This window comes from Chiloscyllium plagiosum, chromosome 40, assembly GCF_004010195.1.
Source record: "Chiloscyllium plagiosum isolate BGI_BamShark_2017 chromosome 40, ASM401019v2, whole genome shotgun sequence".
Taxonomy (NCBI): domain Eukaryota; kingdom Metazoa; phylum Chordata; class Chondrichthyes; order Orectolobiformes; family Hemiscylliidae; genus Chiloscyllium; species Chiloscyllium plagiosum.
In genome coordinates this window covers 9,944,929-9,959,584 of record NC_057749.1, presented here as the reverse complement: position 1 = coordinate 9,959,584, position 14,656 = coordinate 9,944,929, and the positions used below count along the sequence as shown (strand labels likewise).

Genomic DNA, 14,656 nt, shown 5'->3' with positions numbered 1-14,656 from the left:
CTAGTCCAGCCAGCAACACCCATATCCCGAGAGTGAATGAATAATAAAAATTCAAGATCACATAACAACACTTGAAAAAGGACAGCGAGTTTTTTGAAAGACCAACTCCCCCAATCAATTCCAGATAAACTGCCATTCATATCTTTGCTCCATGCATACTTTACACTGTATTCACTTAACATGTTGTCATTAAAGATAAAGTCACCATAATCCTACTGGACCACATGGCTGCTCTCTCATTAGATAGACACATTTGGTGCTGAGTTTAACCTGAGGGTTACCATGCCTCAGGCAGAGGGGAGAGGTCAAGAGGGACAGTCCTTCATGGTAACCTCAGCCAGTGTGGGAATTGAACCCACACTGTTAGCATCACTCTATATCATAAACCTTCTTGCAAGGTGGCAGAACAGTAGGGCTCCTGAGACAGAGCACGTCTGCTCTGACTGTTTCTTTTTTCCTTTTTGGATCTCTTTGTTTTTCTTTCTCTTTTTATTTTCCTTACTTATCTCTAGACCTCAGGCGGCAACAGCAACAGACCTAATGGACCTCAAGTAAGCTCAGCATGGATGCGAGTGGGCCCAGCATGGAGGAGAGTGGGCCCAGCTCGGACCTTGAGTAGGCCCTTAATTACTTTCCGAGCATTGGACCAGGTGTCAGAATGCTACATTGCTGGCGGCTGCTACATCGGCAGAGATGATGTCGGTGACGTAGCTCCAGCAGCAAAAGATGTCTCCTGAGGATTGGCGACATAATTGTTGGTTGGGTCTGGTGTGAACGATGGTGTTGAGGTGGTGGAGGTGGGATGGCAGCACAGGTGTCATTGATGGTGATGAGCTGGCTCTGAATTGATGGACTCTCTTTAACATCGATTTTTTCTTTTCCTTAAATTACTCAAAATGGCACCAGATCATGGCGACATTGGAAAAGATTTTCGCTTTTACTGTTTTTCCCACCATCAAAATATATGTGACAATAAATCATTCAATTCAAACCAGCTGTCCAGCCAATTGAGCTTAACTGACCCCTGAATTTCTTTGAAACCTTGCTTCTTTTTAAGATGGCTGAGTTTCTTTGACGTCATCATTTACTGCAATATTTAGGGAGATTTTGTTCTATGCTTGCAGTCTTTTGCCAGTCATCAGTTTAGGCCTTGGCTCTTAAAAGGAAACAATTACCCTCTTCAGCGCTGAGCAGGATAGTATTGACGTCATAAAAATAGTTCCCGAGTGACTTAGTTCACAGAGATAGCAGCAAGCATTAGTAAGTCAGCTTTAGGATTTAAAATCCTTCATAATCACAGAGCTGTACAGCACAGAAACAGACCTTTGGTCCAAAACATCCAGAAACACTAAACTAATCTAGTCCCATTTGCCAGCACTTGGAAACACTAAACTAATCTAGTCCCATTTGCCAGCACTTGGCCCATATCCCTCTAAACCCTTCCTATACATATACCATTCCAGATACCTTTTAAACGTTGTCATTGTACCACCTCCTCTGCCAGCTCATTCCATACACGCACCATCCTCAATACAAAATAGTTGCCCCTTCAGTCCCTTTTATCTTTCCACTCTCACCTCAAGTTTTGGGCTCCCCTTACCTGAGGAAAAGACCTTGTCTATTTACCCTATCCATGCCCGTCATGATATATCTTATGGTCTTATGATTTTATAAACTTCGATAAGGTCAACCTCTGACACCTTTAGGTCACTTTTATATCTTTTCCCTTAATCCCAAATAGAAGTAAAAGTAACTCCAAGTAAAGACTGCTTATGACATTTATTTCATTGTACAAGTTGTTACAACATACCATTTGTTTAAAAAATCGATTGAAATAAATTAGGACATTTGTTGAGATCATCACTTCAGTTAATGCAAAAAGGAGCAGTTGAACAAACACTGTTTTAGTATATAAACACTGAATAAATTTTGTATAAATCTGAACAATTGTTACATTAGAATTATGTTAGAATAGAAAATATGTTCCAGTGTAATTTCATGTAAATGTCAACTTTCAAATTAGATTATTTTTTAAAAAAATATTCACTATGAAAGTAATATATGATGATAGTAGTCACAGCTACTGACCATTTGATGTGCCCGACTTAGAATGTCATGTAAAGACCATCTAATAAGGCAGCCTTACAGCACGCAATTACTTTAGAAATTTATTAATAAACACCTTTCAAAAACATCTCGACCCACAATTTTCATGATTCCAGTGCAACCCCTCAGAAAAATTTCTTGGAATTGATTTCTCTTCTATTCCTGTAAAAAGATACAATATTTATTTACTTTTGAGCACTTTCAGTACTAAACCTGAAGCACAGGGTTCTGAAGGTCAAGGCTATAGAACTCATTGTAAAGTAGTATTATCTCTGCAAAAGGATGGAAGAAATGTGGAGCAGAAGGGGCCTAAGCAGTCCCTGAGACCTGTTCTGTCATTCAATTCAATCATGGATGGTTTATGCCTTAAACATAATCTGTATGTTCTGTAACTCTAAAGATTCTTGCCAAAGTAAAAATCTAACAATTTCACCCCTCTCTCTTTCAATACCCATTTCATTGTTTTTCCAATCATTTTAGTACCCTGTAACTTTCTTCGAAAATAAAATACAAGTTTCTGATGAATCAGTCTGAAATTCCTCTCTTGCTACTTGAACATCAGGCAGAGGAATTCGAGGTAAGCACCATCAGAATTTACTGATCTTTGTCATTTTACAACCTTTCTTTTTTTTAAAAAAAGACTCAACTCAGTTACTTTTTTTTGTTCAATCACAGGAATGTGTGCACTACTGGCAAAGCCAGCATTTACTACCTATCCCTTTTGTGTCCTCAATGAGGTGGGGGTAAGTGGCTTTCTTGAACACAACTGTGTGGCTTGCTTGACCACCTTAGAAAGTACTTCTAATAATCCACATCACTGAGAGTCATAAGGGCTAGTAGATTTCCTTCACTAAAGGATTTTTCTTTTAAAAGAAAAGCCATTCATTTTATGGTCACTATTGCTGAAAGCAGCTGCTTCTTCCAGCTTTATTTAATTAACTGAACATAAGTTCATCAGCTTCCATTTTGCAATTTGAACTTACAATATCATTAGTTCAAGGCCACAGATTTCTAGCCCAGTGACAGATATACTACCACCCCATAAGGACATAATAAATGGAATGCGAAAGGTTTAATTCCTGCAGTCACTGGGATTGGACATGTTGTTAACACATGGCAACAGCACAACAGAACAGTTTATCTATTTAGTGAACCTGAATTAGGCCAGTTAGGAGCTGGGGGAGGGCTCACTTTGGCCCAGAATATCGGAACAGAGATGTTAACATAACAGGCCAGTCAGCCCCTCAATCCTGTTCCACCATTCAATAAGATCATGGCTGATTGGATTAGTCTACATTCCCATCTACCTATAATAACCTTTCAAACTCCTAGCTTATTGAGAAAGCAATGATCTCTGGAGGCACCTTCCAAACTTATGACCACATCGATCTAGAAGGACGAGGGCAGCAGATACATAGGAACACCACCATTTGCAGGCTCCCCTTAAGGCGACTCAACACCCTGACTTGGAAATAGATCAACATTTCTTCACTGTTAGAAGTCACATGACAGCAGGTCATAGTCCAACAGGTTTATTTGAAATCATGAACATTTGGAGTGGTACTTCTCCATCAGGTGAAGCACTTGTGAAAGCTTGTAATTTCAAATAAACCTTTTGGACTATAGCCTGGTGTTGTGTGATATCTGACCTTGTCCACCCCAGTTCAACACCAGCACCTTCACATGACTAACAACATTCAAAAACTCTGCTTCCATCAGCGTTTGAGGAACAACACCCTGATTCTCTACCCTCTACAAGAAAACAATTTTTGCCTCATCTCGGTCTTAAATGGGTGGCCTCTTATTTTTAAACAGTGACCTGTCCCTCTACAGTTTCCCACAAGAGGAACCATCCTCTCAACATTGACCTTCTCTAGGCATATCAGGATCTGATACATTTCAATTAACTTGCCTCTTAGCCTTCGAAATGCTACATCCTGTCCGGAATCCATTTCTCCTTCAATTATCTCAAGGATAATTGTCAATTATCTCAATGACAAGCGAGATCTTAGTCACCAGCATATGAACTCTGATTTCTCACGAGTTATGCTTCAACATCTTGTATCACCCAATCTCAGACAAAGAGGGAAGGCTCAATAGTACACAGGTTTTGAGGCATTAATAACACGTCGAAACAACAGGGCATATTATTATCAGGTGGATAATTAAAAACAGAACAAACATCTATGTCTTCCCTTTTATTTATGATGTGCAGATTGCGCAGACAATAACAGGGAAGGCAAATGGAATCTCTTTCCCATCCCAGAAATGGCAACTTGATAAATCAAAAGCCTGGATGAGTCACACTTTCTTAGTCCTTGAAGTCAGGAGGCGCCTGGAGCACATTGAAACTTAAGCACTGTTTCCATATTGATATCTTAACAGCTAACAAGTAAATATAGCAGAGCAAGTAGCACAGAGGAGCATTAAATTTAAAATCAAATGATTTCCTTTCACAGTTGCTTGGGAGGCATCCAGTTATACCCTCATACAGTGCACAGACAAAAGAGCATTGCGCAAGTAGCCATTTGCCTGGGGAACATAGATGCTGTTTAATGGGAGGCTCTTGGAACTTTAGGTCCATGGTCAATTATGATCACAACTTCTGAGAGAGATCTAGGACATACATCCTGACCACAAACCTTGGCTGTCTTTTCCTTCTCTCGCCTAGGTTCTTAATTCTTTGTGCAACAGGGATGAGACAGGAAGGATGTTCCCTATTACCAGGGAGTTCAGAACCATGAGTCACAGTTTTAAAGATACAGGGGATTCAGGACTGAGAGGTGGAGAACTTTTTTCACCAGAGGGGGGTGACCCTGTGGAATTCTCTGCCGCAGAAAGCAGCTGAGGTCAAAACATTGAATGTTTTTGAGGAGGAGTTAGATATGTTTAGGTAGATAGATAGATACTCTACAGTGTGGAAACAGGCCCTTCAACCCAACAAGTCCACACCGACCTCCAAGAAGCAACCCACCCAGACCCATTCTCCTACATTTACCCCTTCACCTAACACTACGGACAATTTAGAATGGCCAATTCACCTGACCTGCACACCTTTGGACTGTGGGAGGAAACCGGAGCACCCAGAGGAAACCCACGCAGACACGGGGAGAATGTGCAAACTCCACACAGACAGTTGCCTGAGGCGGGAATTGAACCCAGATCCCTGGCGCTGTGAGGCAGCAGTGCTAACCACTGAGCCACTGTGCCGCCCACAAATTGTGGAAACAGGCCATTTGGACCAACATGTCCATACTGACCCTCCAAACAGTATCCCACCCAGACCCGTTCCCCTACCCTATTACTCTACATTTCCCTGACTAATGCACGTAGCCTAGACATCCCCAAACACTATGAGCAATTTAGATGGCCAATTCACCCAGCCAGCACACATTTTTAGATTGTGGGAGGAAACTGGAGCAAACCCATGCAGACTCGGAGAATGTGCAAGCACCCCACAGTCAGTCACCCAAAGCTGGAATTGAACCTGGGTCACTGGCGCTGTGAGGCAGCAGTGCTAACACACTGAGATCAAAAGGCTTTGAGGAGAAAAAGTGAACAGGTTACTAAGTTGGATGATCAGCCATGATCATATTGAATGGCAGAGCAGACTCGAAGGGCTGAATGGTCTACAGCCACTCATATTTTCCATGTTTCAATTGATTTGGCAAACATGTTTTGGCACATTCTTAATTTCTCTTGATAAGACGGTGGTGAGCCATCTTCGTCAACCACTGCAATGTGAGAGGTGTCGATAGACCCATGGTACTATTTTGAAGCGAGTTTGGGGAATTTTTGACCCAGTGAATGCAAAGAAACAACAATATATTTCAAAGTGAGGGTGGTGTGTGGTTTGAAGGAGAACATGGCGCTGCTTCACTGCTCGTTCTCGATGGTAAAGGTCATGGGTTTTGGGAGATGTTGTTAAAGGAGACTCTGAGCTGGGGAGGTACAGCTGAGGAACTTTGAAATGCTCTCCTGGCTAAAGTGAGAAGAAAGGGAAATAAACTGGGATCATTAAAGTTTCATGGTCTCACTGAGCGGTTCAATTATCTGTACACTGGTCAGAGTCAAGTTGCAATACCATTGACCAAATAAACACTTCATAGATTTCTGATCCTTTCACACCCCAATATCCTGCAAAAAGTGACTTAAGGGGCAACTTTTTCATGCAGAGGGAGGTTCGTGTATAGAACAAGCTGCCAGAGGAAATGGTGGAGTCTGGTACAGTTACAACATTTAAAAGGACTCTGGATGGGTACAGGAGTAGGAAGGGTTTAGAGGAATATGGGCCAAATGCTGGCAAATGGGACTAGGTTAATTTAGGATATCGGGTTGGCACAGATTGGACTGAAAAGTCTGTTTCCTTGCTGTACATGTTTATGACTGTGTGACATGTACCTGACTTACCTGATGGCTATGTATTATTGCCAAGGACTACTAGACAACACATTCCCACATTGCTAACACATGGTCCAGGTACATGAACGTTTGCACATTAGCTCATCCTTTACCTACCTCAAAATGTATATATACACACATACACACACATATATATATATAATATATACATACATACACACACATACACATATATTTATATATCAGTGCAAACTTATTTTCCCCAAGAATAAAAAAGAATTACCTGTGTATTAAGTAAGAGAGAAAGAATACAGACTGGAGGACAATGAACACCAAGAAATGCCAAGCTGAAGTACATGATGGAATAGGTGGGACCTTCGGGCAGCTGACTTGTTGAACCTGTGAAAGAAACGATGAAGGCACATTACTGTGTGCAGTCATTAGATACAGAAATCATGGAACTTACAACCCACTGTATCCGAGTTAACTGGGTACAATGTATTAGGATGGTCTTAAGACTATAACACAGCAAAATGAAAAGTGGTAATAAACACGGAGGGTGCAGGAGATACTCAGCAGGTGTGGCAGCATCTGTGAGGAGAGAAATAATGTTTTGAGCCTGGTATGACTCTGCACAAAAATCACAATGGATTCAAAACATTAACTCTTTTTCCACGGATGCTGCCAGAACTGCTGGGTTAAACCAGCATTCTCTGTGTTTGCGTCAGATTTTCGGCATTTGCCGTATTTTGCTTTCAACAGAAAGTCGTTATTCTCATCACGTATAAGCATAATCCAGAACTTCTAAGTTGGCAAGACTCATTGGATGATAAGTGTACCACTTGATATTTTTAAAAAAGGTGAAAAACTGCAGGACACTGCCTTAAAACGGAAGCAAATAGAAATTAAATTTCCCTGTAATGCACATAAACTTTCTTCTTCATGTACATTGTTATGGGATGGAAAAAAACTCATTTATTTTGTGCAATCTTCCTTTAAGAACAAAAGGCGTTGTGGTGTACTTTGAAAGGCCAATTTTTTCTTTTGATTATGACATGTTACGTTCCAAGAAAAGCTGAATTGATCTGGAGTTGGCATGATGAATGTGAACAGCTAAGAAGCATAGGGCAAAAAGGATGGGGTTTCAGTCAGTTTGTTTTCTGTTGGTGTTTGAGGACCCTGAGAATTGATGGATAGAGGGGAAAAACAGTCAGGCTCTCTCGGAATGGAAGAGTTTTCTCTTGAGCAACCCTTTTGTTGAAGGGTTCTCAGAATATTACAAAGATTCTGTTTTGAATCATAGGACCCCAACATTGTGGAAGCAAGCCGTTTGGCCCATCGAGTCCACAATGACCCTAACAGCATCCTACCCAGACTCCACTATCCCTGTAATCCTGCATTTCCTCTGTCTAATCCACCTAGCCTGCACACCCCTGGACACTAGGGGCAAGATTGCATGGCCAATCCACCTTTGCTGCATATCTTTAGACTATGGAGGAAACGCACACAGACACGGGAAAAATGTGCAACTCCACACAGTCAGCCAAGAGTAGAATCAAACCCAGCTCCCTGGCACTGTGAAGCAGCAGTGGTAACCACTGAGCCACCGTGCCACCCTGTTATGGTGTATGCTACACAATTGGAAAGGACAGGACTCTGGAGGCAGAGAGGGAGAGACAGAGGCACAGAGGCACAGAAGGACAGAGGCACAGAGGCACAGAGGCACAGAGGCACAGAGGCACAGAGACACAGAGACAGAGAGACACAGAAGGGAGAGACAGAAACAGAGAGAGACAGAAACAGAGAGAGAGAGATAGAACTGCTGCTGTTGATGTTGGGCCAGAGCCCAGCAGGGGTGTTTAAAGGGCTTGGAGAAGGAAACCTCTAGGCACTTTTTGTCATCAGGACTATCAAGACCCCAGTGCGAGAGAGTTTGTAGATATGCTCCTGTCAATGATAACTGTGTCTGGGGCAGTTAATATTCATCTAAAACAAGGTTGTAGGTGAATGCAATTCAAGCTTCAAACAACTAGATGGGAAGTGAGAGATCCTACAAAACAAAAGTTGAATTAAAAAGACTTTGAGATTGCTTATGGTACTTGGTTTGTGTGGTAAGTAATAGGAAGTGCCTGTGACCATCTGTGGTATATTTTTGTTCTGTTCTATTTCAAATGCAATTTCCCTTTTTATTTGAAGCACCCTTCAGCTGTTAATTACTGTTTGAATGAGATTGATGTCATTTTTTTTGTTACAAGTTTTAAAAAGTAAAATCTTCGATCCTTCTGTTGTCTTTGTAGGACCCCTTTCTGTTAAATGTACTAATGCTTACCTACACAAACAAAAGCACTCTCACTACAGCTATTTAACTGCAAAATCGTTGGTTAATGGCTGCATTTCATTTGCAAAATAGCTTTTCTTTCCTAACACAATGACTACATTTTTCATTCAGCAGATATCTGATACTCTGGGGACAATTTAACATAGTCTTTGGGAACTGTGGTTTGGAGTGGAGGGGGTTTCACTCGTGAGCTCCAGGACAAATTACTGACTGACAGTTTTGATTGGGAAGGTGAAGTCTATCCTTATTCTCTCACCGATATTTTTAAAAGCTTGTCTACCACTCTTTTGTGAGTGAGATGATGGATTTAAGGAGTGATGTTTCAAACCCACATACTGGAGAATGTGTAGTGATCACACCTCTGGGGAAGGTGGCTGCATCTCAGGTCACAGGGGTGACTCTGCAGAATAGTTGGCCCTTCGACTACCAATACGTTTGGGATGCCTAGCGGCTTTGCTTTAAGGAAGGCAAGCTTGCAACTCCTCCTGTTCTCATGAGAGTAAGCCTCTGAAGGGAAGCTCCCTGGGTGATTGTGTGGGGAAGTGAATTTTGATCAAAAACTGGCCTGAGTCTCGCTCTCACCCTGGGGAAATGCCATGTGTTCTACAGAATGCAGAATGTGCTACATCTGACGAATACTAATTCTGCCTTCAGAACAATACTGTGTTGCAACAGAAAAGAAGTACATGAAGGGGTAAAAACATTCCTTAAAGGCATGCAGAATGGTGTTAAAAATGGAAGGAATAATTATGGCATTTAATTTAGACAGTTCAGATTGAGAGCAAATCTTCCAACATTCCTCACAGTGCAACAGTCCAAAAAGAACTCTGCCACAAATTCACCTGGTACAGTTCATTACAATCACTATCTAGCACGAGTAGTTTATGATTCAGGTAAACTATTTTACATTCTCAAATTTAAAGGCCATGATTCCAGGTTAAAGAGCCAGACATTTTGATCTATTTTTTTCACCAATTCACGTAATGGTACAGAATCTAAAAAACAGCACGCTGCCGAATGCTGACGTCTGTGACAATGCTGTGGCATTAAGAGGTTATCTTGTCCTAGTCTCTGTTTTTAAAAGGGAGGTTGTAAGGCAGTGGTGCCAAACGGTGCACCAAAACCATTAGAATAAACAACTTGGGTTATTTTAAAACATTGGAACAATAGCATCAGCCTGAATGGGTTGTGGCCAGCTCTCAGACCAGAATTTCTAATTTCGTTTTTAGGTTTAACTTTAAAGCAGTTGCTGTTGTGGGCTTGAAGAGGTAGAAGCTATTCTTACCGCCTCACCGATTACAGCCAAAAGCTGGGGATTCTCTTCCTCAGCTGCTAGATTGCATGGGAGACTAAATCTGTTTTCTATATTTGCCAAAGAGTATGCTGATGGGATGTTACTATATTGTAACCATTAATTAATAAAGCAATTGTATCAACTATTCTGTTAAGTTTCCAATAGTTACGCTACTCTAAATTCCTCTTTCTTTGGTTGTATTTTATCAATAGTGTTCAAACAAATTGTGTTTTGCTTAATATGGATTAGGAGAAAGTGAGGTCTGCAGATGCTGGAGATCAGAGCTGAAAATGTGTTGCTGGAAAAGAGAAGATCTTAGCCTGCTGGACACACTTTCCTCATTCCTGAAGAAGGGCTTATGCCCGAAACGTCGATTCTCCTGTTCCCTGGATGCTGCCTGACCTGCTGCGCTTTTCCAGCAACACATTTTCAGCGTTAATATGGAGTAGTTTGACCAGTCACACTGCATCTGGAACACGGCACTTTACATTTCACTTTAAACTAAGAAAAAGTTAGGGGCTAGGCTACCTTCTTAAAATAGTTTGAGAGGCCTGGTCTGGTCCATAACAGGTTACTCAGAAACAGGAACAGGAGTAGGCCATTCACCTCCTCAAGCCTGTTCTGCTATTCAATAAGATCACAGCTGATCTGTAGCTTAACTCCACACATCTGTCATTGGCTCAAATTCCTTTGCTTCACAAAAATTATCTAAGATTTAAAATTAACAATTGATCCAGCACGCACTGCCATTTGCAGGGGAGTCCTGCCAGTGTAATTTGGGAGGGTTTAAATTTGTATGGCATGGCAGGGGAGCCAGAGTGGTGGGTCAGCATATGCAATGATTGAGAAATGAGTCTAATAGGAAGGATAGGCAAGACCAGGCTAATGAACACAGGTGCATTTAGTATTCATGAATGATAATGAAAATGTGTATTTAACTTAAAGCAAAGAGTATAACACATGAACTTAAGGCCTGGGTTACTACATGGAATTACAATGTTGCAGCCATTGCAGAAACTTGGCTGAGAAAAAGGCCGGACTGGCAGCTCAATGTTCCAGGGTTTAGATATTTCAGGCAAGATGGGTGGGCAGGGGGGAAAATGTCTGCGTGTGCATGCACGCGCGTGAATGCGTGTGGAGAGTCTCCCCAATGTAGAGGAGACCACTATGAGTGGGTGTGGGGGGAGCGGGGGTGGAGGAGTTGCATCACTGATTAAGATGATTGGCACGGTTCTACTCAGAGAGGACATCTTGGCGGTGCCCATTCAGCGAGACCATATGGGTAGAACTGAGAAACAAGAAAGGAGTAATCATTATGATGGGGCTATAGCGTTGGTCTCTCAATAGCCAGCAGGAGACAGAGGAACAGATATGTCAGCTGATCATGGAAAGTATACCAGAGACTGACAGTTATGATTAGTGACTTGACTGCCAGATCTACAGACTTCAGGACATTCCACACTTTATTTTTTTTTATCTTCAAGAATAACTAATCTTAGCTAGAAAGTGCTTTTTTTAAAAAAAGAAAATGAACCTGTGAAGAGAGAAATCCATTTTATCTCTTTAATCTGAAGGATGTGCGTGTGAGGCTATTTATTTAATTCAGGATTGCCAGCATTTATTGCCTAACCTTAACTACCTAGCAGAATGTGTAGTAATGAGCCCACCTTCTTGATTTGCTGCTATCCTTGGGAAAGAGAGGTAAACATTTATGTATTCATCTCACAAAGTAACCTGAACCCTAACCAATGCTGCATCTTCACTGGGCAGATTTGCTTTTTCTTTCCCATAACTAATCAATAATTTTGTGTCTACTAAAGAAACCTAGTCAATGCATCTTTTTAATATAGGTCTAAAATGGAGCAAGCATACCACTGGTTGAATCGGGATTTGGGTAAAATATTGTTAAGTTTATGCTGTGGTCTGGGGATGCAGGAATGACAACTCACTCTTCCCATCTCAGTTGCAACACCAGTCCAAACATACATTATGGCAGAGATATCAAACTCCCAATGAAGCATAATCCAGAAGTTTTCAAGTCATACCTTAGTGTTAGTTAAGCTGTTAATGCCATTTTTCACGACGTGAATGTGTTCCTGGATCTCATTGACATGGCTTTTGTCTTCAGTGATGGCATTTAACGACTGCTGACTTTGCCTCATCTTGGATAACATGTCTGCAATGTTGACACTGGAAAGCAAAATGCAACAGAGTTAAGATGGAGAGGAGAGATGTCAGTTAGCTGGACAGCTGGTTTGCAATGTGGGGTGATACTGACAGCACAGCCTTAATTCTTGCACTGTCTGAGGTTATCATGAAGATCCCACCTTCTCAAACTCGTCTCTCACCTGAGGTGTGGCAACCCTCAGGTAAACTCAACACCAGTTGTGTCTTGCTAATGAGAGAGCAATCCTTTGGGATAATAGTGGGGTTAAGATGGAATCCAAAGTTTACAATTACACTCACCAAAAGTTAGGAATCATGCTAGATATTGAGTTACAAAAGGTTCTGAAGAAGGATTCAGCAAATCTTAAAGCTGCTCTACCATTGAAATGTATTTTTGCAAATTAAAGTGACAAATGCCTTGAATGCAAACACTCTGATGGTCAATGAATAAACATTGTGTCAAACTGAGTTTTGCAATATTTGATTCACACACAGGAATTTCAAGGAATTATACTGTATATACACAAAGATCCAAACTCTCTATTTACCACCCAGTCATTGCCAAAGCCATACTCTCCTTGCTGCAAGCCTAATCAATAACAGAATGACAGCATAACACACACATGCTGACCATAATCCCAAACTAAGCTAATCCCACCTGCCTGCGCTTGGCCCATATTCCTCCAAACATGTCTAATTCATGTACTTATCTAAAAGCCTTTTAAATGTTGTAATTACACCCGCATCCACCACAAACCATGCTCTATGGGGAAAGAAAATTGCCCCTCAAGCCTTTTTAAAATCTTTGTCTCCTCACCTTAAAAATATGCCCAGAGTCTTGAAATCCCCCACCCTAGGAAAAAGACAGCTGCCATTCACCTTGTCTGTACCCCTCATTATTTTAGAAAGGTCTATAGGGTCACCCCTCAACCTCCTACACTCCAGGAAAAAAAGTGCCAGCCTCTCCTTATAACTCGAACCTTCCATTCCCGGCATCCTCCTGGTAAACGTTGTCTGAACCCTCAAGCTTAATGATACCCTTCCCATAACAGGGCAACCAGAACTGGATGCAATATTCCAGAAGAGGCCTCACCAATGTCTAGTATAACCTCAACATAACATCCCAACTCCCATACTCAAAGGTCCTTGCAATGAAGATAAACATGCTTAATGCCTCCTTAATCATCCTAACTATATGCGATGCAAACTTTGAACAATTATGTACCTGAACCCTAGGTCTCTCTGTTCTACAGCACTACCCAAGGCCCTACTTTTAACTATAAGCTCTGCCCTTGTTGGTTTTACCAAAATCCAGTACCTCACATTTATCCAAATTAAACTCCAATTAAACTGCAAAAGAATGCAGCTTGTAGGGAACTTAAGGTATTGGAGAAGACTGTTGGAGATCAGAGAAAGTTCTCCACACAGCAGAGGGAGACACTCAAGTATAAATGGTCAAACATAGGAAAGCTCAGCATGTGGCTTCAGGTGGAACATGCGTTTACAAAATACACCAGCAAAAGCCAGCAGGGGCCTCATGGAGGTATCTAAATCTTCCCCTTGAAACAAAGTGAGAAAATTAGACATGTAGATTTCGAAGCCAGCCCTGGGTGCATCGGTTAGCTCAGGTGGTGGGACACCTGGATTGTGATACCAACAGTGTGCCAGTGTGGGTGCAACGTCAGCTCACACATATTCTATTCAAAAGGCTTGCAGGTGAATTTGCATCATGCAAGAGACGGTGTGTTGTGTTGTGATACTATCCCATTTGAAACCTTTGACGTTTTACCTCGTCCTCTGTAGCAGGCAACACACACACCTACAGTAGCAGGTGTGCACAGTTCTGGTCACCTTGCCGTAGAATATTATTAAATTGGAAAGGGTACAGAAAAGATTTACAAGGATGTTACTGGAAATGGAGGATTTCAGCTATAGGGAGAGGCTGGATAGATTGGAACTTTTTCCACTGGATTGTAGGTGGTTGAGGTTTATAGAAGTTTAGAAAATCATGAGGGGCATAGATAAGGTGAATAGCATATGTCTTTTCCTAAGGATAGGGCAGTTCAAAACTACAGGTCTTAGGTTTAAGATAAAGAGGGTTTAAGATTTAAAAGGATCCTGAGGGCCAACATTTTCACACAGAGTAGTTCACGTGTGGAATGAACTTCCAGAGGAAGTGGTGGATGTGGGCACAGTTACAACATTTCAAAGACATTTGGACAGGTACATGAATCAGAAAGGGTCAGAGGGAAATGGGCCAAATGCTGACAAAATGGGACTAGTTTAATTTAGGAAACCTGGTCAGCATGGGCGAGTTGGACCAAAGGGTTTGTTTTTGTACGACATGACTCGCTCGGACCCTTGAGCCTCCTGCCGTTCAACAGACTGCA

At 41.6% G+C, this 14,656-nt stretch overlaps 1 protein-coding gene across 1 annotated transcript in view; it reads right to left on the bottom strand.

Moving 5' to 3' along the window:
* Window positions 1-1,770: 1,770 nt before the first annotated feature.
* LOC122542490 (protein ERGIC-53-like) overlaps window positions 1,771-14,656 on the bottom strand; it is a 72,130-nt gene continuing 59,244 nt past the window's right edge. Inside the window, exons 11-13 of the mRNA XM_043680265.1 lie at window positions 12,146-12,290; window positions 6,752-6,867; window positions 1,771-2,268 (exon numbers count right to left, since the gene is read on the bottom strand). Of these exons, the coding sequence (XP_043536200.1) occupies window positions 2,232-2,268; window positions 6,752-6,867; window positions 12,146-12,290 (298 nt within the window). The 3' untranslated portion in view covers window positions 1,771-2,231. The remainder of the gene's footprint in view (window positions 2,269-6,751; window positions 6,868-12,145; window positions 12,291-14,656) is intronic.